At 44.4% G+C, this 21,592-nt stretch overlaps 2 protein-coding genes across 2 annotated transcripts in view; one reads left to right on the top strand and one right to left on the bottom strand.

Moving 5' to 3' along the window:
- Window positions 1-481: 481 nt before the first annotated feature.
- SERPINA10 (serpin family A member 10) lies at window positions 482-7,967 on the top strand. The gene is made up of 4 exons (XM_007944545.1): window positions 482-1,172; window positions 2,451-2,724; window positions 5,081-5,231; window positions 7,776-7,967. Exons 1-4 carry the CDS (start codon window positions 482-484, stop codon window positions 7,965-7,967), a joined length of 1,308 nt encoding a protein of 435 aa, XP_007942736.1.
- Window positions 7,968-11,918: 3,951 nt separating this feature from the next.
- The window catches only part of PPP4R4 (protein phosphatase 4 regulatory subunit 4), a 131,147-nt gene continuing 121,473 nt past the window's right edge, over window positions 11,919-21,592 (bottom strand). The window contains exons 20-25 of the mRNA XM_007944516.2: window positions 20,546-20,615; window positions 19,334-19,417; window positions 18,949-19,042; window positions 17,301-17,371; window positions 14,431-14,578; window positions 11,919-11,943 (exon numbers count right to left, since the gene is read on the bottom strand). Of these exons, the coding sequence (XP_007942707.1) occupies window positions 11,919-11,943; window positions 14,431-14,578; window positions 17,301-17,371; window positions 18,949-19,042; window positions 19,334-19,417; window positions 20,546-20,615 (492 nt within the window). The remainder of the gene's footprint in view (window positions 11,944-14,430; window positions 14,579-17,300; window positions 17,372-18,948; window positions 19,043-19,333; window positions 19,418-20,545; window positions 20,616-21,592) is intronic.

Here is a 21,592-nt window from a genome sequence, read left to right as displayed (position 1 = left end):
GCAATCTACTTCTGTAGTGATAACACTTTGGAAACCCAAGAAGGGGTCATTATGAGTCAGAATCGGCTCATGGTAGTGAGTATGGTTTTTTGGGTTTTGATCCCCCTGGCCTGCTCTGACCATTGTCTGGCAGAAGGTGGCCCAGAGAATGTCCCTGGAATCCCCCACTCTCTCTGCTGCCTCCTCCCCTGGGGATCTTCACATGGCCCTTGTGGGAGGCCATGACCTTGAGGGGCTGGCCAGGCAGGGAACTTTGGGAAGGTTTTCTGTGAACTAAGGCATCCTCCAAGAGTGAACACACAGGACCCTATACCGTCAGAGGACAGAGCTAGCCCCCCGCCTCCTGAAGCAGGGCCCTGGGAGGATATTCCCCGTCAGTCACAGATGCATTGTGAGGCCCTGGGAACACTCTCTGTCCTCTTGTCTTAGCAGAAGTCCTGTGGCCGGAGTGAAGCCTCTTTCTGCCTGCCCAGCAGACGACATGAAGGTGGTGATAAGCCTCCTGCTCCTTGTCCTGGCACAGGTGTGTCTGATGTCCAGCTTGGTCCCGGGCCCCTCAGAGGCAGAGGCAGGGCCTGGGACTCTGAGGATCCTTGTTCCCCAGAACCAGCTCTCGGGGGAGGAGGAAGAAGAAGAGGAAGAAGAGAAGCCTTGGCCAGCAGCCGGCGGCTGGGAGCTCTCCCAGGAGACGTCCAACTTCGGGTTCAGTCTGCTGCGCACAATCTCCATGAGGCACGAAGGCAACGTGGTCTTCTCCCCACTCAGCCTGTCCTTCGCCATGGCGACCCTGATGCTAGGGGCTGCGGGGCCCACCCACACCCAGATCCTGAACGGGCTCGGCCTGCAGGCCCTGAATGGGACCCAGGTCACATCCGTGCCAGCCCTCTTCGGGCGACTCAGAGAGACCCTGTCCTGCAACCAGGAGCTGGCCCTCACCCAGGGCAGCTTGGTCTTCATCCACAAGGACTTTGATGTCCAAGAGACCTTCCTCAATTTATCGAAGAGGTATTTCGATACGGAGTGTGTGCCGGTGAACTTCCACAATGCCTCCCAGGCCCGAGCGCTCATGAATCAGTACATTAACAAAGAGACTCAGGGGCGAATCCCCAAACTCTTTGACAAAATTAATCCTGAGACCAAGTTCATTCTTGTGGATTACATCCTGTTCAAAGGTACGCTGACTAAGCTCTGCTCTCCCAAAGCCACGGGTCCCTCACCTCCTCCTTTCCCTCTGTTTGGCCAGCATAGGGCTCTCAGTGAACTTGGTTTCAGGCTCTGCAGATGGGCACTCTGCAGATGGGACACTGCCAACTGACACAGCCCCAGTACCACACACTAGCTGGTCCTTTATGATGCTCCAAGCACCCCTCCCAGCTCTCTTAGGACTTGTGGAGCCACGTCCAGGGGTTGTGTCATCTCAGAAATTCAGACCTTCACTCTTCGCTTTCATGACCTGGGGCAAGTGACACACTATCTGTCCTTAAATTCTTAATGTAGAAAACAGGTCACTCCCACCTATCATAGAGTCATGAGGCTTAAATGAGCTAATGCCCAGTTGTGCTTGGCACGTAGTAGGTACCAAATATTAACTATTTTATTATTTGATCTTCCTAACTGCCAACGAAGTAGGCAGAGCAGGGGTCCCGGTCCCCTTTCTAAAGAGGATGAGCGCGAAGCTCAGAGAGGTTGGTTAGCTTGATCAAGGTCACAAGCTAACACTAACATATGGCAAGGCCAGACTGCAGCCAGGGTCTCCTGATGCCCTGATGTCCTGCTGTGTCCAGGATGCCCTGCTGCCTCTCTAATGAGACACTGGACTTGCCGACTACAGGCAAAGTGGAAGTCGAGGCCCGGGAGGAGCCCCCACCCCAGGCAACCAGGCCACGTACTCCAGAAAGACATGTGTCTGAATAGGCCTGTTGGTGTCCTCTTCTGAGTTGTGTAGTTACTGATCAGCAGGGACCCCTTCCCTCAGAATCACCCGAAGCAGGGGATGTCGTCAGTTCTGCCACACCAGACTGCATGTGTGATGTGTGTGTTTGTTCACGGGCGTGCATGAGACAGTGTGGCAGGCAGAGAGCCCCTCAGGCAGCCAGGGACAGGCAAAGCCGTGTTTTCTCTGTATCAGAGCTAAACAACAAGAAACTGAGTGTAGAAGGCAGTGGGGGAGTTTTGTTCAGGTCCAGAAAGAGGGGAACAGGAATTCTCAGGTGACCTGGCCATGCTCCTGGCTTTGATTGCAATCAGCTCTGTGGGGGAGGGTCCTGGGCGAAGCAAGTCTTTGGGAATTACTCCTGCCTTCTCTAGCTCTGGTCAGAGCAAGTCCCAGACTGGGATACTTTCCCAGTTGGGGCAGGAAAAGGCGGGGAACCGCATCCTCTGCGACGGTAGCGAGGATGAGGGTTCCTGCGGAGGGTGCTTTGCAGTGAGCTCCTTTCTTGTCTGTGCAGGGAAATGGCTGACTCCCTTTAACCCTGTCTTCACGGAAGATGACACTTTCCGCCTGGACAAGTACAAGGCAGTCAAGGTGTCCATGATGTACAGGGTAGGCAAGTTCGCCTCCACCTTTGACAAGAATTTGCAGTGCCACGTCCTCAAACTGCCCTACCGAGGAAACGCCACCATGCTGGTGGTGCTCACGCAGAAGCTGGGAGACCACCTAGCCCTTGAGGACTACCTCACGGCAGACCTGGTGGAGACGTGGCTTCGAAACATGAAGACCAGGTAGAGCCCTGCCCCGGCCCTGCACACACTCAGTCTTTGTGTCCTTGGTGACGCTCATATGTTGGTCGCTGCACTGTGGTTTGCTGTCCATCTCTCCATACGCTCCATGAAGGCAGAGGCAGCACTATCCCGGGTCCTCTCTGTCGCCAGCTTGTCCATTCATTCACTCAGCACTATTTACTGAGGTGCTGCCGTGTGCCTGGCTCTGTGCCTCGTGCCTGATCCTGGGGATGCATCAGCACCCCAAACAGGCAAGAGCCCCTCCCCTCATGGAGCTTACACTCAGTGAGGAGAGACAGACAATAAACAAGTCGGAAGGAAGAGGGGGCAATCTACTTCCATAGTGATACTGCCTTGGAAACCCAAGGAGGGGTCGCTATGAGTCCTTATGTTATGTTATGGCACATAACAACAAACAACAACAATACAGGGATGGAGGCAGGGAGCACCAGCAGGGTGCACGCTGAGGACAGGGAAGGCCTGCTAAGAAGGTAACCAACTTCTCTAGATAAAGGATGAGTCATGTGGATGTCTGGGGAGGAGAAGTGTTCCAGGCATACTGCAGGGTGGGAGTGTGTTTGGTGGGTTTGAGGAACAGCAAGAAGGCCAGTGGGGCCGCAGCAGAGTGAGTGGAGGTGAACAGTAAAGAGAAGATCAGAGGGGAGCCGGGGGCCCAGTCACTTAGGACCTTCAGACCACAGAAAGGATGTGGGCTCTTCCTGAGGGACATGGGAAACCACTGGAAGGTTCTGAGCAGAGGAGCATTGTAATCTGAGTTCTGTTTTGAAGAGTCACACAAGCTCCTGTGCCGAGAAAAGACAACAGGAGGCCAAGTGTAGAAGCAGGAAGGTCAGCTCCTATCACGATCCAGATCAAGGTGCTGCTGCCTTGGACTACGGCGTGGCAGTGGGGCTGATGAAGAGCAGTTGAATTCTGGCCTTTGTATGAAACTAGAGCTGACAGCATTTGCTAACGGGTTGGGCATGGGTGAGAGAGGAAGAGGAGAGTCAAAGATGATGCCAAAGTGTGTGCCCTTAGCAACTGGAAGGATGGGTTTGCCATTTACTGAAATGGGGACAGCCACAGAAGGCACAGATCTGGGGGTAGGCTCAAGAGTTCAGTTTTCAACATTTGGATCAGAAGTATCCATTAGGCATCCAAGTAGAGATGTCAAGAAGGGAGCTGGATACCTGGATCTGGAGTCGCAGTGTGAGGACCAGGCTGGAGACATGAATTTGGGAGTCCTGAGCATAGGAACAGAACGTAAAGCCCTGAGGCCCAGCGAGATGACCTTGGGGAGGGCTATGGACAGACAGGAGGAATGTCTGACCACAGACAGGCCCTCGAATGTCTCATGAGTTCATCAGTGCACCTACAGGAGTACAAGGGAAACAGTGGCCTAGAGTCCATGGCTCTGCCCTCGGAATCCTGCCAACTCAGAACGTGCCAGAGGTGAGCCCAGCTACACGTCCCCCAAGTTAGTTTTTCCTTCATTGTTCATCTTTAATTTTTCTTTGAATCCTCAGTGCCTAGCAAAGGACCTGACATAAGCCCTAAATAAATGTTTACTGAATGACTAAAGTTCTAAATCAACCTTCGGGAAATGTCCTGTCCAATTGGGTCTACCCCAAGTGAACTGACCAATAGAAAAACAGGATGGAAGAGGACTCGGTGCCTAGAAGGGAACTGGTCCCAAGCCCCTACCACATGCAGTGTTCTGTACTCAACATGCTATTTTACCTGATCCTCTGAACCACTCTGTGAGACTGGAATTGGTATGTTGGGACTTCATTTTAGAGATTAAAACACTGGGTCTTCTTTCAGAGAATTATCAATCAGCAGTTTTCATGCTTTTTATTTTTAAGCCACAGAACTCATTCCATCAAAGTACTTTCAAAGGAGAACTCCGATGTGTAGAACAGATAAAGCTAAAGTGTCTCTGCTGAAGACAGGCCAGGGTGGGAAAGTTTCCCTCATCCCCCACCACTACCTGCCCCCCGAGGCCCCTGGGGTTCTCCTGAAACCGGGGCGTTTGATGAATCTAGCCACTGAAAACAGCCCTCAGCCGGATGTATGGCAGATTGCTGGAAGCAGCTGTTTGGTTAGTTTTTAGCTATTTTTAAACCAGGAAAATGGGCTCAAAGGGTGGCATTCTTTGCCAGAAAGAATGCAGGTCACTGGCTCACTGATGCTGAAGTCAAATTATAGCAGAGACCTAAGAAGCCACAACCTTCTCCAAGACAGGCCATTCCCAGAGTAAGGCAGACTCTTAACGGGACATTCTCGGGGGAAGGGAAGGCAAGAAAGCAGGGCCTTGTCAGTCTCCATTTCATCTTTCTATGTACTTGTACCACAGAAAGATGGAAGTTTTCTTTCCGAAGTTCAAGCTCGACCAGAAATATGAGACGCACGAGCTGCTTAAGCAGTTGGGGATCCGAAGCATCTTCTCCCCCTGGGCTGACCTCAGCGAGGTCTCTGTGACCACAAGAAAGCTTCAAGTATCCAAGGTGAGTCACCACCCCTCCCAGGGCCCGAACACCGTGTGGGAAACGCTCCCAACAAGCATGTTTGCAGCTCATTCCCCCTGTAATAAAATACCTGGATGTGGTAGAAAATTAGCTTTACAATCCAGAGGCCTGGAACAGTGCCCAGCTGGATGTTTCAAAGATTCCGGGCTACTTCATTAAAGCAGATTTTTGACTAATTTCTCCACGTAGAGCACACTCTCTTCTCCTCAAGGAGAAATGGAACTGGTTTACGGATTCATCACCATATATGTCAAAGAGAACTTGGAAATTTCATGAAACTGTATCATGTTCAAGATGAAAGAAATGCCAGAGGTCATCTGGCCCAACTCCCCACTCCTTATGGAAATCCCTCTATAATATCCCTACAGAATAACCTTCCAGTCTTTTTTTTTTCCCCAAAGTTTCCAATGACAGGGAACTCACTGTCTTTGAAAAGCAGCCCAATCTACAAATGGCTAAAACTAACACAGATAGATAGATGATAGACAGATAGATAGATAGATAGATAGATAGATAGATAGATAGATAGGAGGCACTGGTGGCTTAGTGCCTAAGGCATTTGACTGCTAACCAGAAAGCTAGTGGATCAAACCCACCAGCCACTCCTTGGAAGGAGGGTTGGACAGTCTGCTTCCGTGGTGATACCACCTCAGAAATCCACGGAGGGGTCACTATGAGTCAGATCCAACTTGACGGCAGTGACTTTGGTTTTATGGATGGATGGATGGATGCATATGTGTGCATGTGTATATTTGCGTATGTCTGTACACACACACACATGTATATATATTCCCTTTACACTTCCCTAACTCACACCTGAGGCCCTAGTTGTGGACCTGAAGCTAAGAACAAGTTTAGTCGCCTCAGCATCCACATGAAATCCTTCATCTAATGAGCGTTTCTCAGTTGAAATGCTGTTGGTTTCGTGGGGAAGCAACCATCTGTCACTTGAGCAGTTCTGTGCATCTCAGGGACCTGCGTAGTATCCTGGCCCATGCTCACTAATGCCAGTGCTGAGCCCCATCTGTCACCATTACAATCAGGAAAAGGTCCCACCCATTTATTCCCCTGGCCAGTGCGGTACAGCTCGCGACACTCTCTTAACTGTGGGGTTCAGGAGAACGTCTTTCCCATGCACGTGTTCACCCATCTAAGAGCAATGAACATCTACTGAAGCAAAACCCACTAGGTAAGCGCCTGCTACCCACCCCAGGTCCCTCAGGGATGCTGTACTAGTTTCTCATGGGTGCCTTAACAAACTGCCACAAACCAGGTGGCTTAAAACAAGATACATTCATTCTGTCACATTTCTGGGGACCAGAAGGCCAAAATCCAGGTGTTGGCAGGGCCACGGTCCCTCTGAAGGCTCTAGTGAAGGATCCTTCCACACATCTTCCAGCCTCTGGGGCCTGCAGGTGTTCCTTGGCCTCCTGGCTTGTGGCCATATCCTGCCAATCTCAGCTTCATGTCCCCTTCTCCTCTGTGTGCTTCTCCCCCCCCTCGGTCTCTTGGAAAGACACTTGTCACTGGATTTAGGGCTCACCCAGGTAACCTGGCATGATCACATCTCGAGCCCCTTCACTGAATTATTATATCTGCAAGGACCCTTTTTCCAAACGAAGTCACATGCACAGTCCAGGGAGCTGGATGTGAACGTACCTTTGTGCGGCCACCATTCAACCCCTCCCAGATGACAATTAAACATAAAACCCAGCACCTGAAAGCATTTCTGCTGTGAATAAATGAAACATTAAAGAAATGTGCTGCTGTTTTGCAAAACATCACCATTAAGTTTAAACTGTCAGCCCTTAAATATTCTCCCTCTGCTCACTCTAGGGAACGATACTCAATCCAGACAGTGAGATCCATCCCAGGTGGAACTGCACTGGACTTTTGTCATTAGTACTTTGTATGATAAACACAGATGCCTAAATCACATCCCGGGAGGTTCTTGGACTTAAGGGCCTCCCAGACATGGCAAGTGGCATGGGTGTAGGCAGCCAGAGTTCAAGAAAGGTTTCAGGACACGGGCCTTGTCCCAGCAAGTGCACCCGAGCTCTACCAGAGCAAAAGTGCTCAGGGTGGCAGGTGCTGGGAAGATGCTGAAGAACACCAGCTGTGTCCCCGCCCTGCCTGCCAGGAGGCAAGTCCGCAAGAGGCAAGTCCAAGTCCTCAGGGGTTCCAGGCAGCTTGGAAACCTTCAAGGAACACCAGCTCAGCTCCGGAATCCATAGCATGAAGCACACATTCAAGAAATCTTTCTGATTTGACACACGTGTGAGTGAACTCACCAGCCAGAGACTCCCTGGGTCCACGCCCAAGATGCAGTTCATGTCTGGGCTCTTGGGGTTTCTGGTGAACCCCCGACCATTCCTCTGAGCAAAGCTGGGCCCTGGACCACTATATCACAAGAGCATGGCCTCATGGGTAGGACCTCAGTGAAAAATGCCATGGGGCTCTCCATTAACCCCCTCCTCTCTGCCACCACACAAACAGTGTCTTCCACGTTGTTTCCTTTTCCAGGTTTTACAAAAAGCAGCGATTGAGGTCGATGAAAAGGGAACAGAGGCAGTGGCAGGAACCCTGTCACAAATTGTCGCTTATTCCATGCCTCCCATCATCAAAGTGGACCGGCCATTTCATTTCATGATCTATGAAGAAACCTCTAGGATGCTTCTATTTCTGGGCAGGGTGGTGGATCCCACTCGCCTGTGATTCCTGGCAGGCACAGGGACCTAGTGCGAAAGCAGACGCTGAGGCTGTGGCATCCGAACCCACCCAGGATACAGGCATTGGATGGCAGAGCAGGAAGGTGCTTCCACGGCCTCTGCTAGACTGGGCTTTTCTCACATAAATATTAAGTTGATACTGATCTATAGAGATCCATGATGCTTGTGCAGTCTGCCTGGTACTTTCAGCCTGTTTCCGACAGCCTTTGTATTTGACTGAAGATCAGGTAGGTGGAACACCTTTACCTTTCTTGGTGGCTAACATAACTGGACTTACAAGATGGCAGCTCTACTATCTCAACATAAAGTCTTTGGGAGGAAGCCATGCACACCCTGTCCTTGAGCCATATGCTTCTCTCTTTACTTCTCCACGGTGCAAAGTCAGTGTTTCAGCTCACTCTATTACAGGACCATTTCTTGTTGAGTAAAATGAAAACAGCTCCAGTCACTCACAGTCACAGGCTCGGCCTTGATGCCGCCCAACCCACTCCATGGTGCATTCAATGAGGTGGCAGAGGCATTATGTGAGCCATAGATCATCTAGTTCAATACCTTCATTTCACAGAGGACAGAAATAGGGACCCTGCGACAGTATGTGTGCATAGTGAAGAAATGCAGGCCAATGAAAAATATGATTTATTTTAAAAAACAACTATAACAATAATTTAAGTTTCAACTGAGGGGATAAATGTGAAAATTGTACCAAGTTTCAATGTTGTTGTTGTTATTATGTGCCCTTGAGTCAGACCCGACTCATAGCAACCCCTCCTTGGGTTGCTGAGGCAGTATCTCTACAGAAGTACAGATTGCCCAACCTTCCTTCCAAGGAGTGGCTGGTGGGTTTGAACCACCAGCCTTCTGGTTAGCAGTCAAGTGCCTTAGGCACTACACCACCAGAGCTTCCTAGATGTGTTATTTTGAAAATTGCTCCTTCATACATGTGCACTCTTACACTACATACATGCACACTCTCCCACACTACACACGCATGCACTCACTACACACATACACTTTCACACTATATCTGTGGCCACTCTCTCACACTACACACACACACACACACACACGCAGTCTCACACATGTCTGCTCTGACAGTTGAGAACAGATTACTGAATTTTACCCACAAGGCCAAGCTCCTACTCAAGCTGAGGGGCCTGTTTCATCTCAGCTCAATTTTCCTCATGCGCCTGCTCACTGCCAGGCAAAATAGGCCCCTTCTCTCCAGAATAAGCTGTCAGGCTCAGGAAGTCGAATAATGAAGATGCTTTTTAAAATGTGTGTGAGGGTGTGGAATTTTCTCTCTGCCCCCGTCACTTGACATCTGTGAAGCAAAGTCTTTTCACCACTGTCCGCATTTCTGCCTGCCGGTGGGGCTGTCCTCCAGAGGCCTGCTGTTTCCTTGTAACGCCAGCTCATGGAATGCCCAAGCCTGTCTTTAAAATGCAAGTTTCTGTAATGAACAGATACCTGAAGGTGATGTTCCCTTTCCTGGAGCCTCAGGTAGAGGGAGGTATCAGTCTACAAGCAGTTCCAGGGACCTCTGTGATAAACTGTTCAACTGAGAGCTGTCACACACACCTCCATCTTGTGGTCTGACACAAAGGTGAGGGTATTCCTAACTGTCAACAATTTGCTTACTCTTCTCTATAAATATGTCCTTGGAAATATAATTTTACCAAGATTTCAAAAATTATTATCATGTTCTGTAAAAATAATAATAATAAAAAAACAATAAACTTCCAAAAGTAATTTGGACGAACTGTCTTCATGATAATTAAGTGCCAGGAATAAGACTGCAACGGACTTCTCTATAGTCCTAAATTTTATTGGTAGTAATTTTTCACTGTCAAATTACTGTCCTTTTCTCCCCCTAAGCATGGGAAAATCCCCAAGTTTTGAGAAAATCAAAACTTAGAACTCTACCAAACTTATTATTTAACAAATAAACTGAAATTCTCCATTTTATTTAAATCATAGATGATGCTGTCAGTCAAAGTGCAGAAAGACTGATATAGTTTTGATGTCCCATTAAGCCCCCCAAATCCTCCACCTGGGTCATAAGATATCCCACCTGACATTGCTGAAGCTAGTGGAGACCTAGCTAGCTACAGGAAATCCATGAACAACAGTACTGAAGGTGGTTAGTCAACACCATCTGGTTCCCATACCTACCCAATTTTTAACTGCTGACAAATAAAATGAGTAGGTCGAACAATTCCATTTACCTGACTCTTCTTTGCTGAAGAATATTAAAAATCACTTAGAAAAAAAAAAAAAAAAAGGCCACAAGGTGGGCAAAAACCAAAACCAAACCTGAAGCCACTGAGTCAACTCATGGTGAGTCTATAGGACAGAGTAGAACTGCTCCGTGGGTTTCCAAGGCTGTAAATAGTATGGAAGCTGACTGCCACATCTTTCTCCCATGGAGCAACTGTTGTTGTTGTTGATACATGCCGTCAAATTGTCTCTGACTCATAGTGACCCCTTCCTTGGGTTTCCGAGGAGGTATCTCTACTGAAGTAGATTGCCCAATCTTCCTTCCGAGGAGTGGCTGGTGGGTTTGAACTGCCAACCTTCTGATTAGCAGTCAGATGCCTTAGGCATTATGCTACCAGAGCTCCTTTGGAGCAACGGGTGGGTTCTAACCACCAGTCTTCTGGTCAGCAGCCAAGCACTTCACCTCCATCCTCTCCATAAGGAAGATAAAGGGGAAACAAGGGTGGGACAAAGCCTCCTACTGACGAACCCTGAGTAATTCACAGCTGACATCAGCATGCTTCTGTCATTCATTACCGAAACTTGAGCCATCTTATTCTTTGATTAGAAAATAAAAACTGCAGGAAAATGTTCAAAGCTTTTTTCACAAACACAGGTTTCTCATTAACCTATGTTTTATTTTGAGTAAATTCATTATTTCACATTATAAAAAGTAGGCACACACATATGCATTCACAAATTAGATCATCTTTATCATACATCAACATAGTTTAAAAAACAAATATCTTCTAATATCAATATAGTGATATGCTGATTGCATTTGGAAACAGAGAAGCTGACAACAGCTTCAGACGGTGTATCTCCAGACCTGACATTTTCCGATTAGGAAGGGTTTCTGTTCCACAGGCAAATTTTGATGGTAATCTTAGCATTAGTACTAATAAATGCTGTTCGATAGCTTAAGCATGATAGCTTGGAGTAACAGCTGATTCAAACTAGAGTCATCATTTTAAATTTTAAATTAAAGGACAGATACAATCTAAAATGTAAACAAAGTATTTATAAAATAAATTCTTCTAGGAAATAAAGGAAATCATCAATCTATTATTTTCAAGGTATGTGTTGCTAAAAGTTATCAGAAATCTTTGTAGAATTGTTGTCACTGCCAAATTTAAGTTTGTGAATGTCCAGGCACAACAGCTGGTCACTGCAATCACAGGACTGTAATACTGAGGACAGCTTTTTGTATCTCTTCAGTGTGACTTTTCAACTGGGCTTGAAGATTGGTTAGAAATTGCAGCTCCTTCCTCCCGCCAGGGATTATCCAGCCAGGGCAATTTCAGCTGATCTGGACTGCTGGACAGTTTTTCAATGCTGAAGCTCTAAATGACAGCAACCAAACAGAGGGTTCCCTGCACACACGAAGGCAGACTCGCGTCTTTCGCAGCTTAAGTAAAGCACAGGCCTAAAGTTGCTCTGTTAGACTTCAGTGTAACAGTGAGATTCTGCCACCACATTATTATCCATGGAAATATATATTATGCTTCCTAGGGAATCTAATCTCAGATATGGGAAGTTCAACACCAGATGCTATCACACCTCTCTTTTCCATTCATTAAAAAAAGAAGGGGGGGAAAACAAGCCAATCCATTGCTTTAGCTCTTGTTCATCACAGTGTCTCCACCTGTCTGTGTTCTGCCTCCTTCATCAAGCAGATGGCTTAAGGATTGGATTTTTTGGATTTTCTTTGTCAAAAAATAAGAAAGGAAGAGGGAAGGAAGGAACGAGAGGGAAAAGAGAGGAGAGAGAGAGAAAGAAAAATTATCCATATGATGTTTACAAAGCAAATAAAGAGATATAAACATAATCCACTTTAAATAAATCTGACATATGAGAATGCTGATTCAGGGAAAATGTTAATTCCATTAAAGATTACTTGAAATTACCTTTAATTATCAAAAATCATACACACACTCAGCATTCAATTTGGGGAAAAAATTAACTCTACAACTTTTCATTCATTTTGCATTTTGAATAGCCGTAACAAATTAACACAGGCCTGAACATAACTGTCTGCCCTTAAGAGGCATAAGATATGGTATACAGCTGTGCAGTGTTTCCTTTAAGAGACTCATCTTCCCAAACGGGACATGTGGCATCTCTATGGTGCTGACAAGTTAGAGAATGCACTGCACGTGATTTTACAAGTGCAGACTGAGATGACGCTTTCTGAAATCACTTGACAGGCTTACTTTTTTAAAGGATATATTTTCATTTAGACACTACATCAAAAACCAAACTCACTGCCATCCAGTCAAACCCGACTCATAGCGAGCTCTCCTTGGGTTTCCGAGGCGGTATCACTACGGAAGTAGATTGCTCAGTTTTTCTTCTGGGGAGTGGCAGGTGGGTTTGAACCGCTAGCCTTCTGGTTAGCAGTCAAAAGTTCTGAATTATGGATAATACTTCACAGAAGATGACCAGTGTAGATTCTAATCATGTCTGTCTGCTATAGGGAGGTATACAGTTGCCAGGAAGTCCAAATTTGAGGCACACTACAAGGAAACGTAGCTACGAATTTCAGATCCAGCCACATTAGAGCAGTGCCGTGGGCACCAACATCAGCCTCCTTCAGGGTATTCAGGAAAGATCACACACCAGATGTCTGATGTTGGCAGAGTGTTTCTAGAGGCGTTTTTTTAAAACCACCCATTTTATATTTGTTTTCAAGGAAAAGAAAATTTAGTTTATAAAAAGGGAAAACATACTCTAACAATGGAAGAACGGATAAAAGACAGTAATCCGAGATAAAGGAGCCCTGGTATAAATATAGTACGTTTCAACAATCTTTAATAAAAATGCCTAAATCCTTTAGAAAAATAAGTTGAGAAGACAACGAATCCCATTCTACTGTTATTGCGTGTATGTCCTGATAGAAGGATCCTAAGGAAGTCTTTTGAGATGAAGGTTAAGGGTGACGGAGAAGCACCTCAGGATGCCTTAGAGGATGAACCCCAAGTCACCCCTGTCACTGTCAGTGGTGCCCAATGAGGCCAGCACTCTCTGTGGGCCATCACCTGTCCTGTCTCTGCTCCCAGGACTCTCCAGTGCAATTTCCCCAGTAGAATCAATAGATCAATGACTGTATGGGTAAAGTGTATCCCATTCAACGAGATCCTTAGAAAGCTCCCTCTGTATTAATGCCACTAACCTGACACGTCAGTATTCCTTTTCTCTACCACTATCAGTTTTTTCCATTATAAATTCCTACTCTTTCTTTCAGCTCCTTTCAGCAAATTCTTTTTGAGATTCTGAATTAAGTTCATTACATACACCTACATTTGTATATACTCAATGGCCAATTAAAATTTACAATAACTCACAATATAGTTCACTTCCTAAAACAGAGTCCAGCAGGGAGTTTCTGCAAAGACACAGGAACTGTATTAGAAAGTGTCCGTGAATTATATGAGATGCATGTAGCAGAAAATGTGAATCCTGTTCAAATTCTGTTCTCGTTAGGAGGCCCAGGTGCCCGCAGGAAAGAGTAAAGGGCACCATCGTTTGGGCATCTGAGCTGACCCATTCCACTTGGTGCGACCTCTCCTCATGGTGACGTTTCCAGCACCACCTTCTTAACGTTTAAGTGAAACAAAACAAGGGCTTCCACAATTCAAGCAAGACACAAACAGCCTGTAAAGGACCATGATGGCAAAGGAAACTGAAGGCCCTTTATAGCCTCAACATCAAGGCCAACGACAGGCTGGAAAAAGCCCTTATTTCCCAGACCCACTACTCTGGTTTTATGCTGGAGTAATAGCTCTTAAGGGGTATCAGCATTGCCCGTCTCTGTCTGGCACTGAGCAACTCACCACTGTGTACTTGAGCTAGCTGCTCAAGGGACCCAATTACACGCAGTGTTTGCTCAGAAATAAGCTCGCCGAATCCAAACATGTTCTAGAAAAACAAAGAGACCTCAGATATGAGTGGGAGCCATTTCAATGCTTCTCGTTGGTTCCCTAATGTTACCATGTCTTTGCCACGTATAAATCATTGTAGATACAATACCTAGCCTAACAGAGTTACGTGTGATAAGAACCCCTTCTAGTTGTTAGCACTCCTCATTACTGACACATCCTGTCCTCTGCGAAGTGTTTCATGGGAAGGTCACTGCCCTGACAAGCAGAGAAGGACAATGAAGACACTTAGAATCAAGCCACTTGGTTACTTACAATGCAGCCTTCCGTGGCTGCGCGTCTTTACTGCCACTGCTCTTTGGATCAGCCGAGTTACTTGTTCCCCGGGAAGTGCTCGGTAAAGGAGTGTTAGGAGAAAAGGCAGCTGGGAGGCTGCTGGCATTACGGGTCCGGAAGGAATCATCTGAAAGCGAGAGCATATAGACAAACATTGAACACGCCAAGAAAGGCATTACCAAAAACAGAAAGTTAAAGTTTTTTGTTTTTTTTTTAAATCAACTTCAGTATAATTTACATACGAAGCAATGCAATGCCAAAATGTGACTGTGCAGTGTTAAGTTCTGACATACACACCCATGAAGCCATCATCACAATCAAGACACTGAGCATGCTCATCGCTGCCCCCCTGTAAGCCCCGCCTCCTCTCCCTCCCCCATCTGGGTGCCCCCAATTCACCTTCTGTAACTCCAGGTTAGTTTGCATTTTCTAAAATGTTCTATAAGTGAAATCATACAGTATGTACTCTTTTTGTCTATTGCTCTCATTCAGCATAATTATTTTGAGGTTTATCCATGTTCTTTCAATATTCTGTTGTTTTTTATTGCTGACTGGAATCCCGCTGCCTAAAGGGAGTGTTACCCACTCTCCTCCCGATGGCTATCTGCACTGCTTCCAGTTTCTATTACAAAGAAAGCTGCTTCGAACATTTGTGGACGACTCTGTGTGTGGATGTGGATTTTCATTTCCCTTCAGCAAATGCCTAGAAGCAGAACTGCTGAGATGGGTATGAAGATATATATGGATACATACATGTATATGCATGTGGATACATGCATGGATATGTCTGCACACACACAGAAACCAAAACACCAAACTCACTGCCATCAGCTCAGTTCCAACTCATAGTGACCCCCTTTGGGTTTCTGAGGCAGTAAATCTTTAAGATAGTTGATTGCCTCATCTTCCTCCTGTGGAGTGGCTTGTGGGTTTGAACTGCCAACCTTCTGGTTAGCAGTCACATGCCTTAGGCACTATGCCACCAGCGCTGCTTATACACACGTATACGTATCTTTAAAAGAAAGTGCCAAACTACTGTCCAAAGTGATCAGACCCATCAATGTATGAGAGTTCTAGTTATTTCACATCCTCACAAACACTTCATATTGTAAATTTGAAAAATGTTTAGAAATTCTAGTGGTATGTATAGGAGCCCTTGTGGCAGTGATTAAGTCCTCAGCTGCTAATTGAAAGGTCAGCGATTCAAACCCAGCAGCTGTTCCACGGCAGAAAGATGTGGCGGTCTGCTTCTGTAAAGATATGCAGCCTTGGATCCCCTGTAGGGCAGTCCTACTCTGTCCTACAGGGTCACTGTGAGTCAGAGTCAACTCAACAACAGTGGACTTTCTGGTTCTAGTGGTGTGCGCAGCATGACATATTATCTGAACTATTGTTTCTGTCTTGGTTTCCTAAAGAATTAGTGATGGTAACCACGTTTTCATGTACGATTTATCTTCTGTGACATGTAAGTGCCAATCTTTGGCCCATCTTAAGATCTGGCTGCCGCCTTATTATTGGGTTTAAAACATTTCTCTGCTTGTTCTTTGTTAGATACACGGATGAAAACATTTTCTCCCAATCTGCGTCTTTCTTCTCTTACTGCTCTCTCAAAGAGCCTCAGTTTTACATCTGGATGAAGTCCAATATATTAGGATTTTTCTGTTCTGGTTAGTAGAGATGTGTGTGTACTACAAAATTACAAAGGCTTTTTTCTAGAAGTTTCACAGGTTTAGTTGTCAGGTTTACAATCTATTTTGAGTTGACTTCATGTACAGTGAGATGAGAACAGAGGTTCTCAAGTTGAAGGAGTTGAAGAACTCCAACCTCGTTTTTTTTATTATTATTATTCAGCACTGTTTTGCTCTACTAGGCCCTTTGTGTTTTGGTATAGATTTTAGAATCGGCTTATCAATTTCTGCCAGAACTTTGGTTGTATGGAACGCAGGGATCAGATTAGAAAGAACGGACACTGTAATATGTGTAAGTCTTCCAATCCATAAACATGGCATAGCTCTCCTTTGATGGAGGTCTTTGAGTTCTTTCGGTCATGTTTGGAAGTCACATTTTGTTAAGTTCACCCCCAAACATTTAATGTTCTTGAAGCTGTTGTAAATGGTATTTTCAAGTATACTTTTACAACAGTTCAGATGTACGGAAACCCTGAGAAGATGAGGACACTGAGTGCGCACATGCCTTTCTCCCAGCTTCCCTCCCCACTCAGGTCCTACCTCCTGTGCTCTACATTTATTACAGTGAATCAGTCAACACTGGTGCGTCATTGTTGACCGAAGTCTACAGTCCATTTGGACCCCCATATTTCTTATCTACTGCTATTTTCCTGTTCCAGGATCCCACTGAGGACACCACATGGCATTCAACTGTCATGTCTCCTTGGGCAACTCCTGGCTATAACATATAACACTTTCTCAGACCTTCCTTATTTTAGATGATCTTGACAGTTTTGTGGGACATCTGTAGGATGCATACAATTCACAGTGAAGCCCTACTGCTCATAACATCCTGAAAATGATTGCAGAGATGCTTAGTCTATGTTTCAGCCACTGCCTGGACAATGATGAAACTCATCCTATAATTTTGCCCTTTTTCTTTTTTAAAAGTATTGAACTCTGGGCCCTAACATATTGAAAACAAAATGACATACTTAGTGAAGCATTTCCTCAATTGCTAGGGAAAAGTTAAATTTCTTAGAGAACTGATACATAAATACATTTAGGGGGGGAAAAAGACTGTATCTAGAAATACTTTTAAAATCAGCTTATTTTAAAAATATCTTTTTTCTCTTTTTTTTTAACTTAGCACTTTTTACAAGACCCTACATTGCTACTTACCAGTTAGTGACAGTATAGAACTTTTTGTTAACCCTGAGACAGATGGTGCATATCCTGCTGAAGAACTTTTACTAGAAAAAAAAAAAAAAACATGATGTAGTTTAAAATGAAGAACACACTTCTTTCCATTACAGTCATCTAGCCCTTGGTCTGTCCTAGCCCCTCCCCTTTTTGAAAAGGTTTCCTCTACCTCTTCTGAAATCTGATTGTTGCTTCTGTTTTTCATTCATTTTCAGTCTGTACCTCACAACCTTTCCCTTGTCTGTAACTTAGAAGACTGAATTGAAACCTTAGCATCAGAGGAATAGTTTTTCTTCTCATGCTTAGCTAACACAGGAAAGATGGGTGAAATTTTCTTGGAAACAATTGACCTTAACTTCTAATCCCTTTCATCCATCTCGAGATCATGCTATTGAATAGGAACTCTAGATGGATAGAATAATATGTCCAAAAATTGCTGACAATCTGCATTAGCCTAGTTTTAATAAAAGAAAACTGTGGGTTTTTGTTTGTTTGTTCTTGTTTTTTTGCTAAGATGTGATTTATCTTGATAGATAAATGAACACTTCTAAAGGCATTTACATTTTCTTAAAATTATTGTGCTTGTCAATGGATATGCAGCTGTCACACACTGTATTTATATGTTGTCGTTATGTGCCATTGAGTCAGATCCAACTCATAACAACCCCTCCTTGGGTTTCCAAAGTGGTATCACTACGGAAGTAGATTGCCCAACCTTCCTTCTGAGGAGTGGCTGGTGGGTTGGAACCACCAGCCTTCTGGTTAGCAGTCAACTGCCTTAGGCACTATGCTACCAGAGCTCCTCGGGAGCAGCTGGTGGGTTGGAACCGCCAGCCTTCTGGTTAGCAGTCAACTGCCTTAGGCACTATGCTACCAGAGCTCCTCGGGAGCAGCTGGTGGGTTTGAACCTCCAACCTTGCACTTGGCAGGCAACTGCCTTAGGCCCGAGGCCTAGTTGTTTAATGCTAATTGTCTCCTTATCTTAACTGTTTATACTTCTACCTTCTGAGCTGAGTGGATACCAGACTTGCCTCTTTAGTGAAGGGAGCTCCCAAAGGAGCAACTTAGTGGCTTCTTGACAGACAGAAGCATATGCAGGGCAAATGGATCTCTTTATTGAGTGGCTCAGGTATGTCCACACCCACTTAGAAGTATCCTAAAAGCAGACGTGGATTCCATGCTGTTATCAAACAGTGCTGTGGCAGTATTCCTCCTAGAATGCTAGGATATCTATTCTTATATAAATCAGTAGACTTCTAATTTTTTTTTAATGTAATAATCTTTTCAGAAAAGAAGTAACTCATTGTCCTTTTAAAAAAAATCTCAAAATCACTTCGGTTAATTTTCATAATAATGTAAATACTTCACATAAGTAATTATATGTGGCTATAAAATAAAAGGGATCTCTGGTAGCATAGTGGCTAAGACACTTGCCTGCTAACCAGACGGCTGGCGGTTCAAACCCACCAGCCACTCCTCGGAAGGAAGGTTGGGCAATCCTACTTCCGTAGTGATACTGCCTCGGAAATCCAAGGAGGGGTCGCTATGAGTCAGGTTTGACTCGATGGCACATAACAACAACAACATAAAATAAAAAAGTAAAAAGTTAGTAGCTAACAGATCATACCTAGTGCACTTGTCTAAGGTGCCATATTTTGCATGAAAAGCTTGATTATTAAAAGACTGGCTCCGAATCAGTTTGGACTTCTTGATTTCTTTGCCTAGAGTAATAAACAGAAATAAGGAAAATGCAATTGTAAGTCATCCTTGCCTGCCCCGATTCCCATCCCCTCCCCAGCTGCCATCATTTTCAGTACAACACAGCTAAGCTGAGCTTTCTTTCCTCAGTTGGAGCTGACTGGAAGGTGTCTTTGTCCTACCCAGTGACAACTCCCAAAACAACCAACAATAAAAAGCAAGGGGTGCTTGGCAACAACATATCTCACTTAAGAGTGTGGCTTCATCTGAAATTAATACTGATAAGAGAGACATCTACAGAAGCTATTTCTTACTTGTTGATGGGCTGGCAGAAGAGGGCCCGGGAACAGAAACAGGGATGCTCTTGGGCAGGTTTGTCAGTGTCTTAGTGTCTCTGCCTAAAATAAAGACTGTTTAAATTCTGTGATTCCCTCTTGGTCATTATTAAGTACTAGGATAACACAGAAAATATGAACCACTATCCCAGGATAAGCAGTATTCTTTTCCAAAAATTTTTACTTTACATATCTTAATCTCTGTTCCTTGGTGATTAATTTTACAATCTGATTACTGTAAGAGGCATCTTAAACTTTCTATTTTTATATATGTGTTATTATTTGGTTAAATTATTTGGTTTATTAAAGTATTTGGTTAAATTATTTGGTTGAAATATACACAGCAAAAGATACACCATTTCAACAGATTCTATGTAGGTAACTCATGTATAATTTTACACAGTCTTCAAGTAGTATAACTGTTCTCGCTATCCGTTTTCAACTTATTCCACCATTATTAACATACACTCTCTGACCCCTAAGCTTCTCATACAACCTTTCGAGGTGCTGTTGTCAATCTGATCCCACAAAAATAAATCTTTGAAAGAAAAAATGCTCTAGGCAGATACATTTCTACAAACTAAGCTAAATTATTGCCTCATTCTAAGCAGACATCTGTGTAAACTTTTGGATTGAGGTTTCAGGTTTTAAGATTATTTCAGGGCAGTAGTTTTGGGTATTTGTCCAGCCTCAGTGACTCTAAATGCTATGAACTGAATTGAGAATTTGAAATTCTATTCCATTATTTTCTCCCCTTTTGATCAAGATTCTTCTATGGAATCTTAGATCACAATGTGTTCAGTACTGATAGCACCATCCATTTCTTCAGGTCTAAAGCCACAGGAGGAAGATGGTGGCAACATTTCCTCCTCTGATTCTTGATTTTCCTTCTTCCTCTGCTACTGCAGGTGAATGCAGAGCTACTGTTCTAGCTTGAATGACCACTTGCAAGCTTTAAAGACTCCAAATACTATACGAAGCTTCCCTTTTGAACCTCCACACTGATCATCTATTCATGTATGCCTAACATCTGCACCACATTAAGCAGCTGACGACTGAAAACAACTTTTCACAAGATGAAAGAAAGTGAGGCCAGTGTCATATCACTTTAATAACTCAGCAGGTCTTTCAGAAAGCCAGGAGACAACATCAAATATGTAACTGAGGGCAAAGGTAGGGAAAGCTACTTACGTTTCTTTTCAATGGTTTTATCAGTCAGGGGTCTTCCATCATTCTGTTGCTTCTCTTTCTCTAATTGTTCCTGTTTTTGAAACATTTGTCTTAGCATTAAAGTACAGCTTAAACAAATTTAGGAAATTCTTCTAGTAAGAAATAGCTCCAAGCTTCACAGATCAAATGTAATTCACAAAAGTACTTAAGGAAGTTTTTGTGTTTTTTTCAAATTAGTGCCTAAAGAAGTCAGGATTCTTCGATTTGTTTGTGCCCTGGGGGCTTTGTCAGCTAAAACAATGAGTTTAGTAGCACTGCTGTAAAACCAGCCTGCGATCAAACAGACTCTGATTCAGGGTGACCTCATGTGTCAGATTAGGACCAGGCTTCAGAGGGCATGCTCCTATGGCCGGTTTTTCAGGAGAAGATCACCAGGCCTTTCTTCCAAGGTGTCTCTGAATGGACTTGAACCTCCAAGCTTTTGGTGAACAGCCAAGTGCATTAACTATTTGCACTGCCAAGGGACTCCACATTGCTATAATGGACCTTGTTTTCTAGAAGGCACTTACAGACTCACTAACAAAGTATCTGTTACAACCAGTCATGTCAATTTCTGATTGGTAAATGGCAAAATATTATCTTTCTTTAAAATGATTGACAGCAAAGGAAATGGCCTCTTGGATACTTTTGCTAACGGCCTTACTGATGTATAGTTAATATACATACAGAAATGTAAACAAATTATATGTATACAACTCAATGAATTTTCACAAAGTGAACACACCAGCTTCCAGATCAAGAAATATTATGAAAACACAGGAGCCCTATGCCAATAAACAAGTAGGTTAAGAAAAAAAAAAAAATCGGTGAAGGTATCAAGTTCTGAACAAACTTCACCTAACTCATGTACAGAAAACTGCATTCAACAAATGGAAAACATACATTCTTTTCAAGTGCACATGGAAAATAAAGAAAAAGATAGAGGACATAGATGGCACAATAAAGAATTTCAAGAATATTGGACTCCATAAAGAATCAAGTTGAAATTCTAAAACTGAAAATGAAACA

The sequence above is a fragment of the Orycteropus afer genome, unplaced genomic scaffold, assembly GCF_000298275.1.
Source record: "Orycteropus afer afer isolate SDZICR_OR568_19922 unplaced genomic scaffold, OryAfe1.0 scaffold00127, whole genome shotgun sequence".
NCBI classification, from domain to species: Eukaryota; Metazoa; Chordata; class Mammalia; order Tubulidentata; family Orycteropodidae; genus Orycteropus; species Orycteropus afer.
The sequence above is the reverse complement of the archived record's forward strand: the minus strand, read 5'-3'. Positions and strand labels throughout refer to the sequence as shown.